Source organism: Ochotona princeps, chromosome 27, assembly GCF_030435755.1.
Source record: "Ochotona princeps isolate mOchPri1 chromosome 27, mOchPri1.hap1, whole genome shotgun sequence".
Lineage (NCBI taxonomy): Eukaryota > Metazoa > Chordata > Mammalia > Lagomorpha > Ochotonidae > Ochotona > Ochotona princeps.
Genome location: NC_080858.1, coordinates 12,291,334 through 12,311,166, shown reverse-complemented (window position 1 = coordinate 12,311,166; position 19,833 = coordinate 12,291,334). Strand labels below are relative to the sequence as shown.

Genomic DNA, 19,833 nt, shown 5'->3' with positions numbered 1-19,833 from the left:
GTGGAATTTTGTACTGTTAGCTGTTTTGTTTATTTCTCTCTGTATTTTCCTTTTATTGGGGGCTCTGTGAGAACTGCAGGGATCAAAAAATTAAAAGCAGCAAGTAAAAGGGCCACAACTTATAACCCTTTGGATATCCTGGGTCATTTGAAGGACAGTCAGGGACACTGGCCTAGAAATCAGAAGACTCTTGGCCCCCCTACAGAAATGTGTGTTCCAAAGGGCCAGTCATTATCCTGCCTGAGCCAAAATGTCCTCTACAAGAAGTCATTAATTCAAGAGTACCCAAAGCATAACTGGAGAAGTGAATGAGCTAGCAGGATACGAGTCAGTGCTGTCGTAAAGAATGGTCTTTTGCAAAGTTGAAAAGACTGAAATGAATCACACCCTGAATCATTCTAAGTGAACCTTGGAACTGACCCCCATGAATGTGCATTACAGAAATAGGCAGATGCAAACTTGATGGTTGTTGGTGAGACTCAGAAACGTGGGGGAATAAGGAAGATAGGGCACTAAAGCACTAAACTCCTGCAGTGTCCTCTGCTGTGTGAGCACAAGCAAGGCTCCGCTGAGCTGATTGTTTCTCCAGTATCCAGGCTACTTTATGTTCATGACAACTAAACAGAAATCAAGACCCAAGATTCAAAGAAAGGCTGAAAACTACTGTGAGGACCACGCAACATGTTAGAGTACCTATAGAGTACCTATACCCTGCAGTGAATGCATGTATATGTTTATATATGTATACATACATGTATTAGAAATGTTATGTTTTGTGATCTGTATAATAAAATTCTCCCATGAAGGCTAGGATACTATGTGGTTAGGGTTTTATTTATCTAGAGCTTGTTAGCTCCTCATGCATTATATGGAGTCTAAAAGGGTACTTCGTAAACTTTTCAAAATATGTGGTTTTTGATTATTTTTTAAAAAATGGTAGATTTTGAGGCAGCCTCAATTGAGTTGATGTTAAGGTCTTATCTTTCCCAGTCTCCACAGAAAAGTAACAAATTATTAATTGTACAATATACAGAGCACTAAAGTTATGTAGTCCATTTAAATATAATGTAAAATTTGTTCACTATAAGTCATTTTGTCAGTTCAGCAAAGAGTTTAAAAACAGTCACCATAATGAAATAGTTTACGTGGTTATCCGTCTCAGACTCCAAGTGTTTTTATGATCGTAGTGTTACGCAAATTGCAACCATTTATGAAATACCTTTGATTTTTTAAAAGACAGGAAGAAACTGTTTTGTCTTCTCTAATTGTATAATTTCAAATGTTCATTCCACATCTCACAGGTATCTTTTACTATGTATTTGGTAAACTACTCTTCTGTCCCCTTTCCTCTTTCTCTGGTAAAATGAAATCATTAGTAAAATTAATGGGAAATTTTCTCATTAGATGAAATTAAGTTTATTTTTTTGCAAAAAAAAAAGTTACGAAACTGCATGGGTTTTCATAGCTTCTTTTCCATGATCTTTTTCAAGATCCTTAGTAGACATGATTCTCAAAATCTTTTGTACAACCCTCAACTTACCTTTCTTTCCGTGATCATTTGGAGGTCCCCTTGTAGAAGTAGAAAGTTATAGTTGCATCAAGAAGAAAGTTACCTTTGTGCTTTCATTAACCCAGTATGTGTGGTGGCTGCCTACATTCCTGCCAGGGGCTGAGCTGCTCTGGCCTGTGTGGTCGGTCACCTGCTGCTAAAACGGGTTTGTCAGTGCACCCGCACCAATACCAATATGTTGTGGAAATGACGGTTGAGTTTCTGGCAGTATTTGCCCCCACAGTGGATGACTGGTGTCTTGTTCTGTCACTCAATCCTGTCGCTGCAGTGCCGTTACTCCTGACTCTTGGAACAGCCCAGCGATGATGACCCTCACCAAAAGCAGGTCCTTTACGTCATCGTATGCTGTGTCGGCAGCAAACCACGTGAAGGTGAAGAAGCAGAATCGACCAGGTGAGTGGCTTCCTGGAGGAAATGCTCACCCAGTGAGCACTGTGCAAGCACTCCACCTTCAGTGCTGAAGTGTCCCATGGCTGTCTTACACTTTGGGTTGGCTGTTCTAAAAAGTAAAAACAAAATGCTTTAGTGAGCATCTGGTTACATAATTTCTACTTTCTGTGGTGATAATGTTCTTTCAAGGCTGTTATACCAGGTTTCTTCAACTTACTGCATGACTGGGAAGTTAGTGTCACCATTAAAAATAATCTGGGAAACATCAACTTGCAAATTTTAGTTTTAAAAATTTGTTAAAAACTACATTTCAGGGTGGTATTCATGTGAGTTGGAGCAAATGTTTTACACGTACTCTGATTACTAATTTAGATGTCAATATTAAAATGAAGTTCTAGGTAAAGCAAAATGAATTGTGGAAACATGACCTTGTTTGATGAAGGTCTGGAATTTTCAAATTGAGTCACTTCATTGTCTTTCTCCTAGAATCCCTACATAGAGACTTGGGTGTTTGTTTTAATCACTTGGGAGAATCAACTTCAAGGTTTTAATTCTCAGCACGATAGAAAACCTTCATAGGGTTTTTAGCTATTTTCTGCTTAGTTTATTCTATATCTTAGTACCGAGCAGTTCTCAGGGAATAGCTGTCCCTTTGCACTGAGATACGAGACGTTCAAGTGCTGGCTGTGGTGGTGGCCCCAGACTCCAATTGCTATGTCTTCAGCCTTGTGACATTGCTAAAAGCCCTGCTGGCTTGCTTCCCCTACCGTCACACCCTTCAGCTGAATGTGAGGCCTCTTGGTCCATGCCAACAGTCAATAAACAATGCCCTGAAGGGAAAAACATTCAGCAGAATTTGGGCTCACCCTTCTGAGATTCTCTTTCACCTGGAAACTTGGACCTAAGAAATGGGAGCTTTGCTTTGATAGTTTTTCCGTTGTGTCTCATGTGCATCTCTGTTTGTTCTCAAAGAATCACGGGGTGACGTTGCTCAAATGACCTGACCCAATTCCCACCCATTCATATTTACCCGGAATGTAAACGGCTTCAACTCATCAAACATCATAGATTAGTAAACTGGATTTTTAAAAAATCTATTGCCTACACAAGCAAAGATCAGCGGAAACTATATCTCATGGATTTTGATCTTTTTTTTAGTTTCATCCCTTCAAAAACACTTTCTTATTAAATCATTCACTGACTCATAGATCATACAGTAGCATTATTCTCTTCAAGAAGGTTCTTGATTTTTATTTCTTCAGTGACACATTAATTATTCAGTAGCATATTTAGCTTCATGGTGTTTTAGTTTCTTCCTGTTGATTTTCTTTTGTGGCTTTTCATTTAAGGGGATGTGTAGTAAATGTGTAATGGAGACTATCATATCTAGTAGCATGTTATTTAACTTCATGGCATTGCAAATTTCTATTTTTCTTCCTGTTGATTTTGTAATGTGGCTTTTTGTTTAAGGGGATTATAGTAACTTTGTAATGAAAACTATCATATCCAGATATGAGGATACAATGCAGTATGCATCTCTGCTTCCAGATCAAAGATGGACTCCCAATGAAACTGTTTACTCTATCTTGATAATAGGCTGTTGGACTCTGCCATTGCCCATGCCCGCAATAATGAACATATGACTGTTTATAAAGAACTATACTGTAGTAATAACATGCGATAACTCAGTGGGGAGCAGGGAGGGGGATGGGAAGGAGGTAAGGGAAATCCCAGGAACTATGGAACTGTATCATAAAATTATAATAATAATAATAGTGGTAGTAGTAATATAATAAAGAAGTAAAATTTTAAAAAATCATGGGGTTGTTATAGGCTACTGCTGTTGTGGTCTAGTTTTGGGCAGAATATTTGTTTCCTAGGTTCTTGCCTCTTAAAAAGCATTTTAAGTGTAGGCACCAACATGGCTTAAGCTTAAGTCCTACATGGGCATTATTCATGGGGAGTGAGCCAGACACTCGGAGTCTGTCAGCAAGAAGCAAGAATGCAAGCAGGTGCATGAGAGGCCAAGAGCCAGAGTGCCATGAAGTGCGTGACCAAGAAAGCGAGTCCCTCTCCAGCCAGGGCTTGTCAGGAGGTTTGAGAGGGGAGTGGTTAACAACAATGCAACACTCCCATTCCCCATCCTCCCAAGACCCAGGTAATGATGGTTACATGTCCTTTGACTCACAGGTGAGAAGAAAGTATTATACAGGCCAGGGAGGGGTGGTGTCTGAACTTGTGACCCTGAACTAGCTGCCTATGACCGTATCATTACAACAGAACCAGAAGTTCTCATAATGGCACCAATATTTACAGAGATTCCCTCAAAACATCTACATTAAAACATTTCTGTTGTGTTTATCTGAAAGGCAGGGAGAGATGATCCATCCACTGGCTCACTCCCACAGATGCCAGCAGTGGAGGTTGGACCAAGACAAGGGCGGGAGCTGGGAACTGTGTCTTAGGCTTCCGTGTTTGTAGCAGGCCTCCTGCACTAAACACATCACAGCTGCCCCTCAGAATGGGCGTTAGCCACAACCTGGGGTGGAGGGGAGATCCAAGACTCAAAGCAAGGCACTTGGATGCAGGGTACCGGCAATTCTAGTGGGAGTTGAACAGCTGTGCCAGACACCACCCTGAGATATAAATTTTCAGGCATCTAATTTAAGGAAGGCTTTATTTTCTTTCCATCATCCAGGAGGAAGAGAAAAAGTAAAGCTTTCTTTCCAGTTACTCATGGTACACTCGAAACCTTCCTTGGAACTGCCACCTCCTTTGTGTAACTCTCTGCCTTTGAATGCAGAAGGACACTTCCTCCCAAAAAAACACAGTTTTACTGAATTTACATCACTAAAATAAAGCCTTAAAGGTAGTGTGGCTTTCCAGCAATTCTGAGCTTCTCTGCCCTTGAGAAAAGTTCATTAAACTTTGAAGCTCAGGTCATTAATGATCTGAGAACTAGAATTGAGTTTTCACTACAGCCAGTGTAAGATAATGCAAGCAGACACTTTAACAGATTATCCGTAGGCCAAATACAGATTGTCTCACTAATGAAGAGTCATGTCTGAAATTCCAACAGGGCAGATGGAACATATCTGAGGCTCTTAAAAGTCACTTGCTTGTCCTAGATCTGTAAGACTCCTTAGCTCCCTACAAAAGCGTGTGTGGTGAAGTTTTGAAGGAGAGCCTCACCATAGAAGGGTTGTGGTATTTTAACAATTAAATCTTAATGCAGAATTCATAAGCTTGATGTCTAAACAAACTAGCAAATACTGTGAGATAAAGTCAATAGGAATAGCAGTAAAATCTAGATGTCTAGAAAGAATGAGGTATTTCAATCTAAATACTTAATTTTATCACATTTATTGAAGAAAAGCAAGATTATAGAATACTAATTGCCAGGAGGAATTACATAGTCATAGAGCCACTAAATATGACTTTATAACCCTGGGTCCTGTCATTAGAGACATGTTGTAGATTGAATTGGATCAGACAATTAGGAGAAGAGAGAATGAACTTGATAGAGAAAGATATGAGGAAATTACTGAACATGATGGGAAATTGAAATAAATTAAAGATTTTCAGGGGCTGGCGTTGTTGCACAGTGGTTAAAGTGCAAGTCTTTTCTAAGGCTGACCTAGGGAATTTTGTTTCTTTTGTCTTTGGTGTTGGGCACTTAAAACATTTTGTGTTTTCTTGAATTTCTTTAGATTATTTCTGCTTCTTCTCAAATGTTTTGTTATCTTTTTACTAAGAGCATGGTCTCCATGTGCCTCTGGCTGTGTTGCCCATTGTTCTGTCAAAGCCACTAGGAAGGTCCAGTTTTGACACATGCACTCCATTGTCAGACCACAGGTCCTGGCATTCTCCCCATAGTTGTAGTTATGAGTCCAGTGGTTTAGTCAGGAGAATCCTCAAAATAATCTTGTCCAGGGTGATCTCAGACCTGTTTCTTGTGTGTGTGCCCACTTATATAGGATCCAGTTCATTCTGTCACCCACATCAGCCTATGTCCACATTGGTAATTGCAATTGCTAGATCTGATTTATCTCGAGCCCCATTTCTTACACAAACCAGTGGGTGCCGCGGCCCAGCCCAATCCTACCCTCCCCACAGCCCTCATGTACACCATCAGAAGCTGCCACCCATTCAGAGCAACTCCCAATAACCCCCACTGAGCTGGCCCCCAGCCCTGGTTTCTGTATCAGCCACCATGTGCAGTGAACTGGTCTGGTATTTCCCACCTCATTTATCTCACATATACATAATTGGGTGTTGGAGCTTAACTCATCCCAGTTGACTCCACCCTCCAGCCTACCCATGCCAGCAGGTGCCACCGCCTGTCTAGCCAGGCCTGCCCCCCGTCCTGATTTTCATGCTTGCCAGTGGGAGTTGTAGGCCTTCATAGGGGTGCCCACAATTTCCCTAATGTGCCCACTCCCAGGCTTGAATTTTGCACTCTCCAGGTGATTCTGCAGGCTAACTTGAGAGTAAAGTCCAATCTTTACCACCTACCTCATTTTCACCAAAGAAATATATAATGAAGAATATGGAAATAAGAAAGATGATACCAGAAAAAAGTCTGGAATCATAATAATGGTAAACAAGTTGGAATACTATGGTTCAGTCCAAATACGTGTTATCAGATAAGCATTACTATTTCCAGATTTATGAGCAGTTTTGCAAGGGACTTTTTTTTTTATTACATTGCATTATGTGACAGTTTTATAGGTACTGGGATTTCCCCCCACCCCTCCAGAAAATCTTCCCCCATGGTGGATTCCTCCACCTTGCTGCATTGCCACAGTTCAAGTTCAGTTGAGATTCTTTCATTGCAAGCATATACCAAACATAGAGTCCAGCATCTTATTGTCCAGATAAGTTCAACGGCTTCTTGGGGAGACCATCTCTGGTCTGAAGGTAGAGCCTGTAGAGTGTCATCCTAATCAGTTAAAAGCCCCAACATAACATCAGCAACAGTTTATAATGTTATGGAATTAGTGGACAAAGACAGAATTAAAACATCAGATATTAAAAAATATGTCCCTCAAGGGATGAAATTTGAGTTTAAATTATGCTTGTATCAGTTGGGAACAAAGTTCAGATGAGGAAACTAAAGCACAAGTCCCCAAGTTGGCACAATTTACATTAGATTTTGTTTTGTTTTCTTTTGTCCTTATTCGAGTACAAGATTCTCATTCTCTCTCTCTCTCTCTGTAACAAAGTAAAAATTATTAAGTAACCCAGCATGACAAAGCAAGTAAGCCGAGAATAATTATTAGGGCAAGCAGTGGGAATGGTAATGCTGCAGTCAGAACATTGTCATCCCTGTTTCCCGCTGCCCCATTCATATGACTGCACTCAAAAAGATGGGGCAGAGTATAAAAGCAAAGGAATATCTAGGGAGGATTACACAAGGGTGGGTGGGAGGGATTGACGCCACAGGCCATCAGTTACCTCTGTCGGGGCTATTTAGTGGCTGGCTTTGCATTGTGGCCTCTTTGGACTGCTGTTGGGAAGAGCTAAAGGCTTAAAAAATAAGAAGATTCAAAGGAAGAGAACAGGGGAGCAACAGGCAATGGAGTGGGGAGAAGTGTGTGAAGAATAGGCAAAGGGAAAGATAAACGCCTTGTCTCCCAGGAGGCTAATGACACCTGTTCTTCGTCCAAGTCAAGTCCACAGTGTGTCCTCCAGCTCGTCAAGCAGCGTTAGTTTTAAGCAGCTGAAGAACAAGTACTCATGCCAAGTAACTGGGTATCACCACCTAAGTTTTTTCATTAAAGCATAAAAAGGAGAAATTTAACTACAATTTTCATTTTTTTTTAGATTTTTATTCATTTTTTTATTACAGCCACATATACACAGACGAGGAGAGACAGAGAGGAAGATCTTCCGTCCAATGATTCACGCCCCAAGTGAGCCGCAACGGGCCGGTGCGCGCCAATCCGAAGCCAGGAACCTGGAACCTCTTCCAGGTCTCCCACGCAGGTGCAGGATCCCAAAGCTTTGGGCCATCCTCAACGGCTTTCCCAGGCCACAAGCAGGGAGCTGGATGGGAAGTGGAGCTGCCGGGATTAGAACCGGCGCCCATATGGGATCCCGGGGCTTTCAAGGCGAGGACTTTAGCCGCAGGGCCATGCCGCCGGGCCCTATAATTTTCATTTTTAATCTCACTTGCTGGTGTGAGTTCCTGGAAAGAATACCAAGATTATACCAATCTTTTGAAAAGTCACTGTATTTTTGTAGTGGTTCTTACCCAGGCTCTTGGAAGTTTCTGTTCCATGATACAATAATACTAATATCTCTGCACCCATCAAATGAACGGGCTTTTTTTTTTCCTTCAGAAATTTTGGTATTGTGATGTTTTGGTTTTGTATTCTCTTAAAATACATTTTCTGTTTGGGAAAAACGGTAGGACTGGTGGTTTTCCTGTGGGCAGGGGAAAGAGGCAACTATTGATCAGACAAGCTGGTTCCTTTACTGTTCAGTTAAAACAGGGTTTTGTAGCACAAAACAGATGGCTTCACTTAAACAGTTCTCCTCCAGGATTGTTTATCTTCTCCCCTCGATCACCCAGAGTTCCCTGGGTCTTGACACACATTCTCTCCAGCTTTTGGGAACAATGAATCACAGGCTGAATTATTCAAAGGAGTTGATAGTTCAGATTGGTTTGTTTTGTCTAACTTTTCTTTTTATTTTTCTTGTGTTTGAGTATTTTGGTGTTAAATAATTCACATTAAACAGTTGAAATTATTCAGAGATTGATATTTCATAAATTCTGTCTTATTGAGTTGCTTTAAAGTTCTCAGTTGTGAAGTGAAGATGAATATCTGAAAAAGGATTCACATTTATCTGGTCCCCTTTACTCGTGTGTGTGTGTGTGAATGTTTTACATAAATTTGGATGTGACTCTGAAAGCCATTGCTGTCCCTTAACTTTAGACATGATTGTACATAATGTAGCTTAGAAAATCTGTTTTGAATATCTGACAAAGATGTTTCTTCTTCCATGTCCTTGGAAATAGCAAGCCTTAAAGAACCATACAAACATTACTTAATACATTGTGGACTTTTTTGCTACACATGATAATCCAGTAGAAGCTGGAGCAGATAAGCCACACGTTTCTAAGAAAAACTGGGTTCCCACTTAACTAGGACTGAGATCCTGGAATGGGCTCTAAGTTCTGTGCCTCTTATCAGTTTTTTAAAAAATTATTCTGAAAATAAAAATCTTATTTAATCTTTGCATTGATTTTTATGTATTTGAAAGGCAGGATGAGTGAAAAGAAAAAGAGAAAGAAGAATGAGTGAATGAATGAATGAATGAATGAAGATTCCATTTGCTAGTTCACTTTCCAGATGTCTGCCACAGCCAGGTCAAAACACAGAACCTAGAACTCCACTGGGCTCACTCAAGAGGGTGCCAGGGATCCCATGACGTAAGCTAGCTCTGCCACCTCCCAGGATGCATATGGCCAAGAAGCTCAATGGGAGCAGAGAACCCAGAACTCCAACTAGGTACTGGGATGCAGGTGTCCCAGGTGGCAGCTTAACTTACTGTACTACAAGGTCTGCCACTATTTGTTCATTGTAATCCATGAAGAACCAGCAGTAGAAGAGTGGAGAAAAGGAGTGGTTGGTCATTTTCCACACATAAGAGTGAGATATCTCATTCAAAAAAAAAAAAACAAAAAACAAAAAACCAAGAAGTGATGGTGTCAACCAAAAATTTGAAACGAAAATGACAAAAACTCTTCAGCAAGCTTCATGCTCTTTTTTAGTGGACCAGAAAAGCTTTGGCAATGACTAATCCAGTGTTTGATGGAGATGGGCACTGGAGCAGGCTTTGCTGTGAGCCAAGCAGTCCATTAACCATACAATAACCCCACCGAGAGATGGGAAGTCAATATGTAGACATTGCCCAAATGGTGAGAAAAGGGGCTTACATGATTACATTCTGTTTGCCCCAGGATAAGTTGTTCAACCATGAAAACTAGTTAATAGGTGATTGCTCACAAGTTACTGTTTTTCTTTTCAATTTTAAGTGCAGGCTACCTTTCCTGTGTTTAAGAGAGAATGGTTTCTAAATGCGTGATCTCTGTCTGCTGGGGTTCTGTAAAAATTTCGGAGTAAACCCGAGTAGTTTGGCACAAACGCAACATTTGAAATTTGAACTAAAGCCTGTTGTGGGATCTACAGTGGATCATATTCTAGTTTTCAGTGTTTTCTTCAAAACTTATGTTTCTCAAAGTACTATTTCACTCTTGTTTAGGATCATAATGGTTAATAGGTAGATACCTCAAAAAGTTCATGAAAAATATGCTTAGGAGAAATTTCTTTGGATGTCAAAATAATTGAAATCTGTGCATAGTTTCCTCATTTTCCAGGAATTTTTTGAAGGCTATCTCATAAAGTTAATGGCCCCTCCAAAGGCCCACTTTTTTTTTTTTAATTTGCTCATTTCGTTTTCCGTTATATGGTTTTGTAGTTACAGGGCTTCCCTTCCTGCCTCCTATTTCTCCCTTTCTCTTCTGCGCGTCCCCCTCTGTTTTACAAGAGTGTAGCAGTTCAGCTGCAGGCACAGTTCCAATATTCAGCCATTTGTGTGTGCCGTGGCACTGCAGGTACGGGCAGTGGTGGAGAATGGAGTGTCTTGTTGTCACAGTGTATTGAACTGTCTCGCAGGGGATCCTTCTTTTATTCAGGAGTGGAGATGCATACTGCACTTCCTCACTTCCCGGTGCTCTAGTATCCATCACACCATTCGTTTATTGGAGTCTAAGTGTCTAGTTCTTGCCATATATATATAGCTTACATCAGAGAGCATGTATGGTATTTGTCATTTTGAAACTGGCTTACTTCACTGAGCATAATGGCCCAGTTTCCTGTCCGTGCTGTGTCTGGGTGCCTGTGCTCGTCCCTGGGGGCTTCAGGCTCAAGCCTTCGTGCTTGGCCCTGCCTTGGCCTCTGCAGCCAGCACTGCCCCCTGCTGCCAGACTTGACCTTGGCCTGTGCTTTTGTCTGCTTCCCTGCTCTCACGATTTCCCTGGCATCCAGGGCCAGGGTAGCTCCTGCCCTGGCTGTAACTGCGTCACTCTTTGATCTTTTCTTGCTCTGCCCTAGTTGGTTATTGGGTTAACTGTTGCTCTTGGAGACAAATGAGTTGTGACTGGTTTACCTCAAATCTTCAGTAAGTAGAGAGACTTCTTGAGAACGGTAGCAAGGCAAAGTTCGCCCCACCTTTTTTTTTCTGCTGCAGATAGGGCAGTTCTCTGGGCTTGAATGCAGAAGTCCCTTCCTTTAATGCTGCTCAGGGGCAGAGACCCCTGGCACGCAACTAGGACCCCCACTGAGGTGCTGGGCACGCTGCTCAGCTGCTGCCATCCTGGTGCTGTGGGTGCTGGGACAGGCCTGAGGCAGATGTCAGGGCGTTTGAGGAGCCATGGAGCTGTACCCCCTGATTATATGGGCTCCGCTCTGTCTTGCCCCACTCATAGCTTAAGGCACCGTGAGGCCGCATGCAGGTCAGCAGCTTTGCTCCTTCCTCTCCTGTGGTGGCCTCCAAACCTCTCATCTGTGCACTCGCTGCTCTCTGTCGCAGTGCTGTGTGTCCAGTCTGTGAGCTGTTCATCTTTGCCTAGACAGCCTTCACCCCCCTCGCCTGCCTTGCGCGAGCTCCAGGCACTTAAATCTCTGCAACAGCTTGCCAATGTCCGCCTGCGCAATCACGTTTGGCCGTTAGTTCTGGCTTACTCTCCAAGATCCGTGTAACTGATCCTGATCCAGTCTCAGCTACCCTAGGTTCCCATGGCCCTCTTGGGTGGCCCTAATACCTCTCAGGGGGATTAGGGATGCAGACCTTCCGGTCCTGGGGTGGGCTCTGTCTGCTCTCCTCTCCCAGGAGCTTCTCTCAGCTGGTTCGCTCCCCAGTGGCTCACTCCCCAATCCGTTTGTTCTTTGTATTTCCATATTTTAAGCAGTCCATGCTTCCCAAACTCTGCTCCAGAATACTGGGTTTAAGCAATATCAGATCCTCACCACCTAACAGAAGAGAGGTGTGCGAGAAGAGTGGGAGCATTATTTTCGTTTCAGAAGCAAAAACTGGAAGGAGAAAATGGTATCAGCTGGCTGTGCCAGCATTGCCACCAAAGTTTTCATGATGATTCCTATGTACACATTTCATGCCATGGAGACACCCGGGTGAACACCAAGCCTCCAGTTGGTGATTGTTGAGTTTATAGGAGTCAAGGTGCCATCTCTGGATTGCAGTTTTGTATTATTTCCAAGACATTTTGGAGTGACTCCTTTACTCTTGCTCTTTCTCAGGTGCAATTTCACCTCTCTCCTCCCCTTGCTCCTCACCTCTCCAAGGGACTCCTGCCAGCAGCCCCATCAGCAAAGTTTCTACAGTGCAGTTTCCAGAACCTGCTGACACACCTGCCCGACAAGGCCCGGGTTCCCACAAGCCCTTAACGTGCACGCAGAGTGCCCCCGACCTTTCTCCGCAGAGTCTGGCTACACCTGTGATATGTAGCAGGTAAGAACTGTGTAGCATTTAATAACAAACTGAATCCTAGTATTGCCCACAGCAGCGCCCAGCAGCAGTCCACACAACTCAGAGTAGGCTCCCAAAGCAGTTGAACAGAAAGTACGGGATGATGTGTTTGTGTTGAACTGGGTTATCATGGAAACTTAATTTTTCAGTTATTTCTCTGTGAAGAAAAAACTTACAGGCAACATAACCCATCCACTAACCTGTGGAGATGACACCAAGTTATTCTTTATATACCTGCTCTGCTTGATGAAGAATGTAGAAAATGTGTCACTCAGATATTAAGTCATCTGATAAAATTTGCTATTTTGTACAAATATTTTGTGCCTCAGAGGAGAAGAAAAAGGGCTCCCATACAGCTGCTGTAATGGTTTTGTCAACGTTGTCACTAAGAAATGTATTTTCTTACTGATGAACTTTAAAAAAATTGTACATGTGGAATAATTGTTCTTAAGTGTGAAAAGTAAAACCAGGAAAGAGCTGAGTATTTGTAATCATGTATGTGAGAATACCTTGAATAAAACTCCACTCTCTTTTAAGGTCCCTAGCTGTGTTAGCAAGTGCTGGCGTTCTAGGTTCCAGTTTTGGTTCATAGATCCTGGTTGTATCCATATAATCTATTTACTAGTAACTAGCCTCAAACGTTTCATTTTCTTAAACTTGTTTCTCCGCAAGTCAAAAGACTGTCTCTTACCATCTTTATTTCCTTTTTCTTTGTAAATGTTTTTTTTGAATTTTTTTGAAAATCGTTTTTGTTTGGCCAGGATAAAAGAATAATTGTTCTACCACATTATCCTGCTGTCCTCTGTCAGTGTGTTTTCAATATTTTTTAAATAAAATAACTCCTGTGAGAGATAAATAACCTTTTCCCTATTTCATGTTATGCTCAAAGAACACCTCTTGATTTTTGTTTCATCTTGTGTCATCTGAATGCTTGACCACAGAGCAAGCATTTTTCTTTCTTTTTTTTTTTTTGTTTAAAGATTTATTTATTTTTATTGGGAAATCAGATATACATACAAAGAGAAAGAGAGACAGAGAGGAAGATCTTCCATCTGCTGATTGACTCCTCCAACTGGCCACAACAGCCAGAGCTGGGCTGAGCTGAAGCCAGAAGCCAGGAGCTTCTTCCTGGTCTCCCGCATGGGTGCAGGAACCCAAGGCCTTGGGCTGTCCTGGACTGCTTTCCCAGGCCACAAGCAGAGAGTTGGATAGGAAGCAGGGCAGCCGGGATTAGAATCAGTGCCCATATGGCACAGTTTAGTGTGTGCAAGGCGAGGACTTTAGCTACTAGGCTAATGCCCTGGGCCCAGAGCATGTTTCTTTAGGTAAGTATTCAGTAATTGCCGATGCATCTAGTGCTTGGCAGGAAACACTTGAGAAAGCTGCTAGCTGAGCTGAGTCAGGGTGTGAAGTCTGGCCGAGAAATGGGCCCCTGAGGACACCTGCCCCCTGCCTTCTCAGGACGCCCCCCACCATAGTCTCCCAGGCTTGTGGGAAACAGGAATGCCCATAGAGCAGAGACACAGCCAGAAAGGTTGACCACTCATAACTTCTCTTCTCATGGCCCTTTTTAATTTCCATTTTTTGTTCTTAGTGAGTTTTTGTTGTTGTTTTGTTTTGTTTTTGGTGTTCTCAGCAATAAAAATGTAATGGGATTTTTATAAAAGAGTTTCAGAGAAAAACAAGGGGATTTCACTGTCGACTACTTGATGTTTATGCATACAGTAGTGTGTGTTTTATTATCTGGGCTTTCTAAGTCGATAATTTAAACCAGGTTCTCTTGTTGCCTTCCAGGCAGCCACCCATGTAGGCACAGAGAGCTCAAAAAAACACATAACCAATTACTGTCATTTCCCCTGCTGAATTTGAAGGGATTGGTGTCGACTCCAGTCTCTTAGCTGTTGAAGTTTTTGTACAACATGCTGTTCTTTTTTTTATATGGGAGCAGATATGTTTGAACTACTATGTTAAATAATCCTTTTAAGTGTTACATTGCAATTAAAAAAAATGTCTGAACAACTAAACTCTGCTTCTACTTATATAGCCTCAGAAGGCATGTCCACCAGCTTGCATCTGCATTGGTCCCAGCATTTTGTGTTGATTGCCTTAGGCAACCTGACAGGATTTCATAATTGGAAATAATAGCTCTCCTACTTACAACTACAGCAGAAAAGCCCATTTCCTTCAAAGGAAGATATTCTCTAGAGGAAAACACTGCTTTACTGTATCTATAAGCACAATTTAAAAACAATGAAATGTTTACGACGCCTAGTAGTGGACTATGAGACTTTTCATTTTGAGGGGATAACTTGTGATTAAATAATAATTAGTCCAATAGAAAGAACGTGGCAGCAAAACGCAGGATTAAAATGTAGCCGTGAAGTCCCTGAAGAATACACAAGAGAGAAGCCAGTTTGGAATCTTACCAGGATGTTGTGGGCTTTGTTGTTAATTTCAGAAACAGTCAGCTGTTGAGAGGGAAAGAAAAGCATTTCACATGCTCCAGCCGCCTTTGTCTGGGGCTCTGTCCCCTCTCAAGGTCATCCATCCCTGAACCAGTGCCCCGTGCAGGGAGTCGTACCTTCTCTCACCATGCCGTCTGTCTCCTTAGTTATTTCTTTGGGGTGCTAACAAGTGATTGGTCAATATAGAAAAAAAATTCATTCGGGATCTTTGGCAATAGAAGAAAACATAATGCAAATATGCTGCCAGCCTATTTTAAGTTGTATTCTGCTTTCATGAAGATGTATCTGCACAAAAATGAACTCTGAGAAACAGATCTAGTCACGTAGCTTTTGAAGACACAAAGGTGTTGCGCTGGGGAAGATGCTGTGGACTGGGGCCTCCAGCATCACTACTAGAAATAGGTAACAGCCGGTCGCAGTGTTCTCCAGCTGATGTAGTGCATTTTACTGGCACCTTCACCTCAAATACTGTGCAGGGCGTGGAAAGGGGGAACGAGCGTTGCATGCATTTCTGAAAGCATCCTATTGATCATTCCCTCACAAGAAAGAAAACGAAGCTGTGCTCCTCAGCCTCCATGTGGAAAAATGAATATTTCTAGTGAATGAATAAGTAAAAGGCAGAAATATGTGATGAGAGTTGTCTGTGTGAGTGCACACATAGTTGATGAGCGCAAAAAGGAGCATACACTCAACAGGTGTTCTCGTATCTCCTAGCTGTGGCCGACCTTATTCCCAGGGAATTCCTGCTGACGGGCCCCTGGACAGAAGTGGCCCAGCCCCTCGGATGCCGAGCAGAGCAGGTAATTCATTTCTCTGGATTTTGTTTCTGAAACTAGAAATCATTTGTTTCTTCCTGATGAGAAAAGCATCTTATTTGAGTCTTCCAAAAGTCCAAAAAAGTGCATTTTTTTTTTAAAAAGACTGCCTAAATTTCAAGCCTGTTTTGCACCAAAATAAACTTTTTATTCTGTTTACCATGAAGTTTTTGATATGCCCTATTATTTTATATTATTTTATATTTAAATAAAAATCACCCTTAATTCCCTACTTTTAATTGTAGAAAAAATTTTGGTGGTAAGCTATCCAAATGTTTCTGTATATGTGTACACAGATACATGTATTTTGGGGCCTGAGAATGCACTTCTGTGGGTGTTTTAAAAGACTTATTTATGGGCCTGTTGTGATGGCTCAATGGCTAAATTCTCAAGCACTGGCTCCTGTCTCAGCTGCTCCACCTCCCTTCCAGTCCTTGGGACCCTGCACCTGCATGGGAAACCTGGAAAAAGCTCCTGTAACAAGCTGCTCTTGTTCAATTGCAGATGACACTGCTCAAGTTACCTCTGATTACGAAACCAACAACAACAGCGACAGCAGTGACATTGTCCAGAATGAAGATGAGACTGAGTGCCCCAGCCAGCCACTGAGGAACGTGTCTGCCTGCAGCACCTACGCTCCTGAGACCTTGATGTTCGTGGTAGGCCCTTGTCACTTAACTCACTGTGTACTGAGAGCTAGGCTCCTACTGCAGCAGCTGGCTCAGCACAAGGTCCTCCTTGACCCACTGCGTTGAGGGAATGTGTGTCTCTCTGGGACCACCCGTGTTGTAGCACTACCCTGTCCATAGTGTCCCTCTGTCCAGCTCCTACCAATCGTTTCATGATTCTGTTCGGTGGTGATTAGCAGCATAAAGATGATGCAGATGTTTCAACAAATGGCTCTTCATTTCTCACAAAGAATTACATATATTAACACATGCAAATGGTGTGAATATGTGAATATTCATTTAGTAAAACAATTTTGCAATGATAGAAAAGGCATAGAAGGGAAGGAGGAAGGAATTAGCAACTTGTGGCTTTGGGAGACCTGCTGGTTTTCCTTAGTAGTTTCTTAATTTAGAAAATAATTCAGTATCTTTTTCTCTGTTTCTGCCTATTAAAATACTCTTTAATGATGAATTATTTTAGTATTTGAACAGATCCATTTAAAGACAAATGAAACACATTTGAGTCTTGTTAATTTGGAAGAAGCAGCAAATGATACAACATAGTTGTTACATGATTAGTCTCTGCTATAACTACCCTTTATAGGTTTTTAGTGTATTTATCTTTTGCATTTTTTACATTTTACATTTCCAAGTAATTTGCTTTCTTATTTTTTTTTTTATTATTGGCAGTGGGAGATGGTGAATCCTTGAATGTGGCAGCCATCATTTTTCCAGCGCGAAATCATGGTGCTGACTTCCGAGCATTGATGTAAACTTAATTAATTACAATAGGGTGATGCTGCCCTCCCTACTCATGGTTTGAGAGTCCGAACATGAGGCAAGGATTCTTATTCCAGAAAATTGTACATGTGTATTTAAAAATATAAATCTGTGTGATTTGCAAGCACCTTTGAATCCTGGGACCTTGATTTAAGATCCCCACACTAGATTCAAGAAGCATTCATAGAAGCTTATCGAAGAAATATCCATGTTTTTGTTGAAGTGTGAGTGAGCCACGGACAGATGTCAGCTGACAAGGCAGAGATTCATAGTCTGAAACCACTTCTGATGCTTTGCTTGTTATTTTGGGCCAATGTCGTCTTTTTTCACCCTCCACCCTTTTTCTAACGGTTGTTTGTTCATCTGAGATTTTGTCTTTTATCTCAGATAATCATAGTCGTTAAGTCAAAGTTAGCAAAATACAGATTTCTTGACAGAAAAATATTTTAATTCTTATTGCAGGATAAGCCAATTCTTGCTCCTGAACCTCTTGTCATGGATAACCTGGACTCCATCATGGAGCAACTAAATACTTGGAATTTTCCAATTTTTGATTTAGTGGAAAACATTGGAAGAAAATGCGGTCGTATTCTTAGTCAGGTAAGAAATGGATTCATGGAGCTGGATGTTGTGGTGTAGTGAGTTGACAGATCAAACATTAGCCACACCACTTCCTGTCCAGCTCACTGCCAAAGCCAAGGGAAGGCAGCGAATAATGACCCAAGTGCCTGCCTTTGTGCACCTCTGTAGGACCTCTGGAAGAAGCTCTGGATTCCTGGCCCCTGCCAGGCGCAGCCCCAGCCATTGTGGCCATGTGGGTTGTAAATCAGCAGAGGGAAGAACTCTGTCTCCCTGTGTGTCTTTTCTGTCTCTTCTATGCTGCCTTTCAATAAATAAAAATAGGCCTTTCATTTTTGAAAAGGAAATGTATTCACACAAATAACTCTAAAGATGGGAAACAGAAGTCATCTATGTTTTTGAAACCTCTGGATGGCTGATGTGACGCAAGTAAATTCTCACACACAGTGTTTTACAGACTCCATGGTAGTGGGTTAACAAGAGAAACTGGAACTTCAAGTGAGTAAAATCCTGTGTTCTATGACTAACACATTATGTATTGTTTTTGACATAATAGGTAGAGTGATAGGAATACACAAGTTAAGCAAAGGCAAAGTTGATACAGGACCCCCAAAAGAGCAAAGCTGGTTGCATATAAATTTGTTGTCTGAAATTATTTTCAATGACTTTTTAAACTTTTGAATATTATATGTCTTAGGCCTATCTAGAAATATTAGGAAGAGAATAATTAGCATAATGATTAAGACACCCACATAAGAATACATAAGAATAAGAAATTGGGTGCAATTTTCTGACTCAATTTACTGGCTCTGGTTTCCTGCTTTGGTGGACACTGGGAAGCAGTAAATAATGGTTCAAGTAGTTGGGTTCCTACTGCCCTGAAAGGAGACCCAGGTTGAGTTTCTGGCTCTCAGCATCAGGCTAGTCCAGCTCTATCCACTGCACATAAACAGCAGATAGGAGCTCACTTGGGTGCTTTCTCTTTGGCTCAATATTATCTTTTCCTAAATTTTGAAAAATTAGTAGGGGCTGGCATACTGGAGCAGCAGGTTAAGTCACTGGCAGCATTCCATATGGCTGATGTCTAGCTCCTTGCTAAGGCACCAGTAGCTTGGGCACTGCCACCTTGTTGGCTGTTGAGAATTCCTGGCCTCAACCTGGCACAGCACTGGCTCTTGTAGCCATTTGAGGAGTCAACCAGCACATGGAAGATTCTCTGTCATGCTTTCAATATCTCTCCCTAACTGCTTTTACTTTTTTAAGTGAATCTTTTTTAAATGTCCAAAAATATGTTCCCCTAATGAGAAAGAAATTGAATTCTCTTTATTTCCAAAGTCAGTACCTTTACTAATACAAGAAATATAGGATGAAAATTATTCCTGCATGAAAAGCTTTGGAGTACTGTTTTTGTTAGCTCAGACTTTATTCAAGGTTTTTCATTTAAAGACAGATTTGTTTTGCTAAGAGATACAAAATACAGGGAAATTCAGAATTTGAACATGTTTGCTGCAGAAATCAAAACTAAAGTGATGGATTTGCTGTATTATCAAACATCTGCCAAAGTGCATGTTTTAATTAAGGATGCTGAAGCAGTAATGGTTACAAGCTTGTTTTAAAATGTTTTAAGTGTGTGTCTAACATATCTGAGTAAATACCAGAGCAGAAACACTCAAACTACCAAATTTGCCAATCATCTTAAGTGAGAATTCAAGACCAACTGAGATTTATTGCAAAACAGTAGAAAAGGAGTCCTGGAAGTATTGATTTCTAATAGCTGAGTGGGGGACGAGTTTTCCTTAGTCCTCCCAGTAAGTATCTGGATATGTATCTTTAGGCTAAGAAGCCCAACCACCAGAGGTCCGGAAGGAGAAGGTAGTGGGCTGGCTCTGCTGCCAGCATGTGGCTGCAGGAACACAGAGAACCAGTGTAGTCTTCAGAAAGAGACAGAGAACCTTGACCTAAGCAAATTCCTAATCTGTTAAGCAAATGGGTGTTGAAATAGTGGCAGTTCA

The 19,833-nt window shown here is 41.6% G+C and overlaps 1 protein-coding gene across 1 annotated transcript in view; it reads left to right on the top strand.

Moving 5' to 3' along the window:
* PDE3A (phosphodiesterase 3A) overlaps positions 1-19,833 on the top strand; it is a 244,735-nt gene that overhangs the window by 208,927 nt on the left and 15,975 nt on the right. The window contains exons 5-9 of the mRNA XM_058655656.1: positions 1,839-1,963; positions 12,286-12,496; positions 15,694-15,779; positions 16,299-16,453; positions 17,705-17,842. Of these exons, the coding sequence (XP_058511639.1) occupies positions 1,839-1,963; positions 12,286-12,496; positions 15,694-15,779; positions 16,299-16,453; positions 17,705-17,842 (715 nt within the window). The remainder of the gene's footprint in view (positions 1-1,838; positions 1,964-12,285; positions 12,497-15,693; positions 15,780-16,298; positions 16,454-17,704; positions 17,843-19,833) is intronic.